Below are 7,274 nucleotides of genomic sequence, written 5' to 3'. Positions count from 1 at the left end.
GCCTATTTATTTTTCAGCCGACGACATGCACCCCATGCAAAGAGCCGATGTCCCCATGGCTAACTATAAACATGCGAGGCTCGGCTCAAAAAAACACATCCAACAATTATTACAAGAAAAGTTTTGCAGATCAAAATCGAAGGAGTTAACACATTGACTGCGCAGTCGGGTCCTCTGACTATTGCCTTCTCTTTCAGCAATTTGCTAACAAGCAAGCTTCCAATGGACGACACATACTGTAATGAAGACAGCAATGCATCCAAATCCACAGATAGCTCACCCGGTAATGATGCTTCAGTGCACGGAGATTTTTCGGAAAAACACTCTATATGCGATTCAGCAGGACTTTTCCGAAAAGTTCAAACACAGCAATTTGGTGTAGGTGTGTACACAGAAGACATAGTCCAATCTGTACAACACACAGGTTTAATTGGCGTTGTAATAAAAGTTGCCGATGATTCTGATTCTGATTCGGAGGAGGATGAGAGTGAAGACGAGTCTATTCCAAAAGGCTCTGCACGGATTTTTTGGACGAATTTTTCGGAGAGTACGGAGAAAGCCGATGAGCTTGAGGTGATTGACAGGGCGATCTTCCATGGTGATATTGTGGCAACGGCTTCAGATCCATCTGGACAGAGAGGCATCGTAGTTAACGTGGATGTTACAGTGGATTTATTAAGTCCCACATCAGTTAATGCTATAAGAAACGTTTCCAGCAGAGATCTTCAGCGAATAAGGGCGTTTATGCCCGGTGATTATGTCATTCATGGACCTTGGGTGGGAAGAGTCGGTGAAGTGGTTGATAATGTGACTGTGTTATTTGATGACGGATCAAAATGCGAAGTAATGAAGGCCGAACCCGACCGCCTTATTCCAATCCCCAATAATCTCCGTTATCCTTACTTTCCAGGGCAGCGTGTCTGGGGCAGTTCATCGGCAGTTTTCGAGAATGCTCGATGGTTGTGTGGTACATGGAAAAAAAGTAACAAGGAAGGTACAGTAGGCAATGTGGAAGTCGGATTAGTTTCCGTGGATTGGGTTGCTGCAGCAAATCCTGATTGCAATTCCCTGACTCCTGCAGAGAAACAGCACCCTAAAGAGCTACAGCTATTATCTTGTTTTTCAGACGTTTATTGGCAGCTAGGCGACTGGTGTCTGCTTCCAGCGTCTGAAAGGAGAATGTTAGAAGTTACTATGCCTGCCACAGATGACACTGTTGCCCACAAAAAAGATAATGTGCTATTTGTGGGCAATAAAAGGACTAGGGTAGATGTCATATGGCAAGATGGTACAAGGGCATATGGTGTAGATTCTACAACCTTGATTACCATCAAAGATGTTGAGGATCATGACTTCTTTCCTGAACAGTATGTAGTGGAAAAAGGTTTGGACGATGATGATTGCGAGGCTTCTGAATCAAGACGACGAGTAGGAATCGTGCAAAATGTGGATTCAAAAGAACGCATAGCAAGAGTAAGGTGGTTGAAAGCGGTGGATTGTCCACAAGATACACTAAAATTTGATGGAGAGGAGTCAGTAAGTGTGTATGAGCTTGCTTACCATCCAGATTATAACTACTTTGTTGGGGCCATCGTTATACGTCCTCACTCTCTGGTGTTTGGGGAAGCAGATCAAGTGCTTGGCATTGTGGATCAGTTGGGTGACCATATAGAATCTAGGGATGGAATAGGACACAAAAACGTTGTTGAGACTGCAGATCTATCTACACACCAGAAAGCTCTGAAGAAAACTCAAAAGGCAGAGGTTGACAAGAATATTGAAGAATCTTATCTATCGTGTATTGGTAACGTCATAGGTGTTAAAGATGGATACATAGAGGTAGCATGGGCAGACGGAACAGTGTCAAAGGTATGTTATTTTCTTGTTTCCTTATAGTGGAATATTACAAAGGAATGTATTTTCATTGTCTGCTGAAGTACTATCCCTTACATAGGAATGTATTTTCATTGTCTCCCTTATCTGAGAAATTGATCACGCTACCTTTATTAGTCTCAATATACAGAGATTTTGCGTAGAAAAGATTTATCTCTTTAAATATGCATTTCACTGCATCCAAGATATGAATTCCAACATTACATAAGAAGAACAATTGGCTCTTTGGTTACAATATGAAATATGAAACTACTTTGATAGTATGATAACCTAAAGGTTATTTTTATTTTTATTTTTTTTTCTAAATGTAGATGGCACCTCGACAAATATGTGTGGTTTATAGTGATGATGAAGAAGAAGATGATGATAAAGATGAGACTGCTGAAGAAGATGATATGGAACAGAGAAATGAGGAAAATACAGTGCTACACATTGATATGGAGCAGACAAATGAGGAAAATACAGTGCTAGACATTGATATGGAGCAGACAAATGAAGAAAATACAGCGCTAGACATTGATATGGAGCAGACAAATGAGGAAAATACAGTGCATAGCTTGTCTAGCAGTAGTTGTCATGAGGCAGGGCAATTTAAACATTTTGATAGTATAAGTGACGCTATGGATCACTTTTATCGGAATGAAACAATACAGGTACATTTATCAAAGGGCATGCTTTTCTCATTCCGTTTAGTGATTTTTTGGGGGTCATGATTGAAACTTTTGAACATCTTCGTGCAGCCTATCAATAAGCGGAAATGGATGAAGAAAATTCAACATGAATGGAACAATCTTGAAAAACACTTACCAGGTAACTCATCCTAAGCCATGCAGGCCTGTTTTCCACTGGTTTATTAAATGAGTTCATGATATTTGAACATTCACTAATACCGTTTTTCACTGGTTTATTAAATGAGTTCGTGATATTTGAACATTCACTAATAGGGAAACGCTATTCTGGGCAGTCATATTTCCTTCAATTTTGCTATTTTTCTCTTTTGTCTTCTCAGTTTTCAATATTGCTTTCTTGTTTTCTCTTGAGTAGTAGGAAGTTGCAAAGTAACAAATTTTGTAACCCAATTATTCATGAGAATACGTTGTACTCATGATGTGTACTAGAACAAATAAAAATATGGGCATAGAGTATTTCGAGCTCTTTATTTTTCTGGTTGTTCTAACTTGTAATTTATAAACTCTGCATTGATTGACAGATACAATTTTTGTTAGAATATATGAGGATAGGATGGATTTGCTGAGAGCTGTAATTGTTGGAGCAGCCGGGACTCCGTATCAAGATGGACTTTTCTTCTTTGACATTCATTTTCCATCGGAATATCCCGATATACCACCTGTAAGCATTAGTTTAACTAGAACTGCTTGATTTTAAAGTGAAATAAATGAGATCTCAAGTTGTTTTTTTTTTAACTCAATATGGAAGTCAGTCTCATTTAGCTTCAATATGTTGGTTTTGCAGTTAGCTTACTACCATTCTGGTGGGTTACGGTTGAATCCAAATCTATATAAGAATGGAAAAGTCTGTCTGAGTCTTTTAAACACATGGACAGGCAAAGGGAATGAAGTGTGGAACCCGTTGTCATCAAACGTTTTACAACTACTTGTTTCTATTCAAGGATTGGTACTAAATGATAATCCTTATTTTAATGAACCTGGATTTGAGAAACAGATTGGTTCAGCGATAGGGGAGAAGAACTCGTTAGCCTACAAAGAAAACTCTTTTCTCCTATCGTGCAAGTCAATGTTGTACGTATTGCGAAAGCCTCCAAAGGTAGAAATCTCGCGAGATTTTCATTTACAGTTATCTTTTTTAATCATTCTTTGTCTAGGAATGATTCTAAATACACCCATGCTCATCATCTGTGCAGCATTTTGAGATGTTTGTTAAAGGGCATTTTCAAAAACGCGGTCACTGTATTCTTCGTGCGTGTGATGCTTATATCAAAGGGGCTCCAGTTGGATCACTATCAGAGAATTGTACAATTGTTGGAGAAGAGTCTGAAAATCCGGGTGCTACTTCTGCTGGCTTCAAGCTTATATTACTTAAAATTGTTCCTAAACTTATTGCAGCATTCACTGAAATTGGACTAGATTGCCAAGAATTTCAGTAGTCATAACGTATGCATTAAAGTCAAATTCCATCAACTATTGGCTTCTTACTTGGCAAATACAAATGTGGTTATGTCTTTCAAAGGCTTGATGTGGAATTCAAGAGCTATGTACTGTAGCAGAAGTTGTGATTGCAGCGGCCAACCTGGTGCAATGTTCTTAGATTATCGAATATGTGTGATTCTATCCATCCAAATAGTGAGCCATACTAATTTTTGTCTTATTTTATTTTATGAATTCAATTTAATTTGTATTACGGGAAATTGTTTTAGAAGTTGGTGATACTTATTCTTGTACCATTTTATAAACTCAATTTAATTTGCCTTTCTTGTAATATGGTTCGTTTATCAAATTCCAAAAACCTCTCATTTAAACTTAGCTATCATGGTTGGTGGATATGAAGGAATCTTTGCAACGTTTCTTTCTAGATTTAAATATTTAATGATTTTTTTTTGTTTTAGTTATTAACTTTGAGCCTGATTTTTGACAAGGTGGTGATGAATTTCAAAAAAGCAAAAAAGGTTTTTGTAAAAGAAGGGTCCATGGGTTAGATTTTGATGAAAAGTTAGCTATTGTCTATGTGTTTTTTCATGGGAGATAAGTGCAATTTTTTTTTAAAGTTAAACGTGATATCATTTTGTCATGAAAAGTGGGGGAAAGGAGGGTCGATGGAAGGAAAAACAGAGTTTTGAAGAAGGAAGTGGATTTTGATAAGGGGGAACGAGAGGGTGTTGTCTCTAAGAACTCGAATACACTACGATTACGGTATGGACATGAGTTAGGAGGGAAATGAAACTTATGAATTTTGCATGGGGTTTCTTTGCACTAGAAAGCTAGATAGGCGATTTCTAGTTGGCAGGGTGGCATATTCAGTAGGAACACTGCAATCGAGCCACCATAACAACATTGGGATATTCAATCAGATTGTCATAGGAGGAACACTACTCTGTGTCAACATAACCAAGTTTTTTTCTTGTTAATTATATGAATGAAAAATAAAAACTAAGTATGCAAAGTATTGCTTATATAGATGGGTTGGGAGTAGTGATAAAATATATATAGACACTTGTTGGACCCTATTTTATATGGTGTTTTCGTCCTTATCTTCTATAACTGATCAATTTGACCTTTTCTACCCTTGTCTATTTGCTCTGCCAACCCTATCTGCTTCAACTCTCTTTTGTTGTGTAACTAAAGCATTGCAACCCTCCCCACAAGTTTCAAGGATGTTGAAGAGGAAAACCATTAGTAAACCCAAGGGGGTGTCACTTACAGTTATCATAAACCTTGATTGTGACATTTTGAGTTGTAATATATGCCCCCTAATGTATGAGATTAGAACAGAATTTGATGGTTGAATATGGGTATGATAGATGGGGGGAACCAAGGAGGTGGAACCTGTAACAGAATATAAAATTCAAAGACAAAATACAAATAATATATATCCCCAAGGTAGGTATACCCATACTCGGTACTAAAATAAGAGAGCATGGTCGCCCACGCAACATACTACAAACTCATGTCATCGAGGACCGATCATGATATAATGTAGGTCGTTGTCATAGTAGATATTAGTAGGGCTAAAGATACCAATGTCAATGCCCAAATGATGGCCCTCAAGGTATAAATATACATTCTCCAACATAGCTTGGGGGAGGTAATGTGCTTGAGTGAGATAGCCCCATGCCCCAAGGTATTTGGTTCATCCCAATTATATGAATCACTACATGCAAATGAATGAGATGATGTCAAGCATGCGAGTAGACTATCTAATTACCAAGTGGTAAGGGATCCCTTTAACATACATGAGGAAGACCACCACTAATGAAAATGGTTCCCAATTTATCTAACATAATCTATCAAGTGTGAATTCAAATGAACTAATGTCAAGCACTGTAAGGTCCTCTCTTAGGGTCCTCTACCAGATCTATATTCTCTAATTTTAAATGCAATAAAAGGGCAGTTATTTATTTTCTGACAAGACATTTAAATGATGATAATTTACCATTTTAAAATCTAATTCCTACAATTTAAATAGTGAACATTTTAATTCAATCACTCACGTGAGTAATCTATGCATAGAGGAATACCTGTACGATAGCTCGGTGGAGATGCCCTTGAGCTGCTACTCCTGCTGGAACGCTCCTCTTGGCTACCAACTAGATTTACCTCCCACCCAACTAGGAAGTATTTCCTAGCCCAGGAAACCTCCATAGGTTCCCTAACCCTTCGAGCCCAAGTCCAATTAGATGTAGTGTGTCCAAGATGAATAATAATCCCCTTCTCTCTCTCAATCAATTCCTCCAAAACCACAGCCAAACCAAAACCAAAATCAAGACCAAGGATCCCCCTTCCTCCCCTCATCCTTCCCCTTTTATGCCCCCTTCTCTTCTCCACCTCAACCACCTCTCATTAATGTCATAAACTCTCCCTCATCCTTACATTTGACTTATCTTCTCCCAGGTAAACATGAGAGGACATTTGGGAATGTGATATGAATATAAAATTGGGTAATTAATTGGAGAGGACCATGTCTTATCCTAAGTAGATATTTTGGGGATGAGAGATGAATATATAAATTGGTAATTAATTGGAGAGGACCATGTGCTTATTTAAAATATGTTTTTATGTTATTAAACATAGTAATGGTAAGTATGTTGTGAATGAAAAAGTAAAACTAAGTATGCAACTCAAATAAACAATAATGTTTTCTTTTAAATTTTTTTCTTACAAGCTCAAGATCCATAGAAGGTGATATTAGATGTGGTATTTGAGAAAGCTTCAAAATATGGACCTAAAAATCCACATGCACCCTTAATAGGTTATATTATTTATATTTAATTTTTTATTAGATTAAAGGAGTGGTTGAATGACTTGACCACCTAAGGTATTAATTAGGGGTGTGGGTGCAATGGGGTAGGTGCAAGAAGTAATGTCGTAGTGGCTAGAGGGTCATGAATGGGATTTACTAATTGGGGAGAGGAGGGAGTTGGAGGACGAAAGTGGGGTTAAGGAGCATTGATGGAAGGTAAAAGGGAGTTTTGGATAGAGAATCAGATTTTGGGTAGGGCATTAAGAGGGTGTTGTCTCTAAGAATTCGAATACAATACAACTTTGGTCTAGACATGGGCTAGGAGGGCAAGGGAACTTCTGGGTTTTCTCTGCACTAGGAAGCCAAATAGGTGGTTTCTAGTTGGTAGGGTGGGATATTCATTCAGGTGGCCATAGGAGGAACGCTATGGCCAAGCCACCGTAACC

At 38.1% G+C, this 7,274-nt stretch overlaps 1 protein-coding gene across 1 annotated transcript; it reads left to right on the top strand.

Annotated features, from left to right (window-relative positions):
* Positions 1 to 222: 222 nt before the first annotated feature.
* LOC149191033 (putative ubiquitin-conjugating enzyme E2 23) lies at positions 223 to 4,018 on the top strand. Its single transcript, XM_089410641.1, has 6 exons — positions 223 to 1,869; positions 2,205 to 2,546; positions 2,634 to 2,703; positions 3,104 to 3,243; positions 3,367 to 3,678; positions 3,776 to 4,018. The coding sequence occupies exons 1-6, from the start codon at positions 223 to 225 to the stop codon at positions 4,016 to 4,018; spliced, it is 2,754 nt and encodes a 917-aa protein (XP_089266767.1).
* Positions 4,019 to 7,274: the final 3,256 nt, after the last annotated feature.

The sequence above is a fragment of the Pinus tabuliformis genome, chromosome 3_1, assembly GCF_031772625.1.
Source record: "Pinus tabuliformis cultivar Carrire ecotype Pingquan chromosome 3_1, CPIR1, whole genome shotgun sequence".
NCBI lineage: Eukaryota > Viridiplantae > Streptophyta > Pinopsida > Pinales > Pinaceae > Pinus > Pinus tabuliformis.
The sequence above is the reverse complement of the archived record's forward strand: the minus strand, read 5'-3'. Positions and strand labels throughout refer to the sequence as shown.

Excerpts from the sequence above, each read along its gene's own strand:
- LOC149191033 (XM_089410641.1), top strand. The coding sequence starts at position 223 with ATGGACGACACATACTGTAATGAAGACAGCAATGCATCCAAATCCACA. Across the intron at positions 2,704-3,103 it reads TCTTGAAAAACACTTACCAG|ATACAATTTTTGTTAGAATA; the intron begins GTAACTCATCCT and ends ATTGATTGACAG. Across the intron at positions 3,679-3,775 it reads TATTGCGAAAGCCTCCAAAG|CATTTTGAGATGTTTGTTAA; the intron begins GTAGAAATCTCG and ends TCATCTGTGCAG.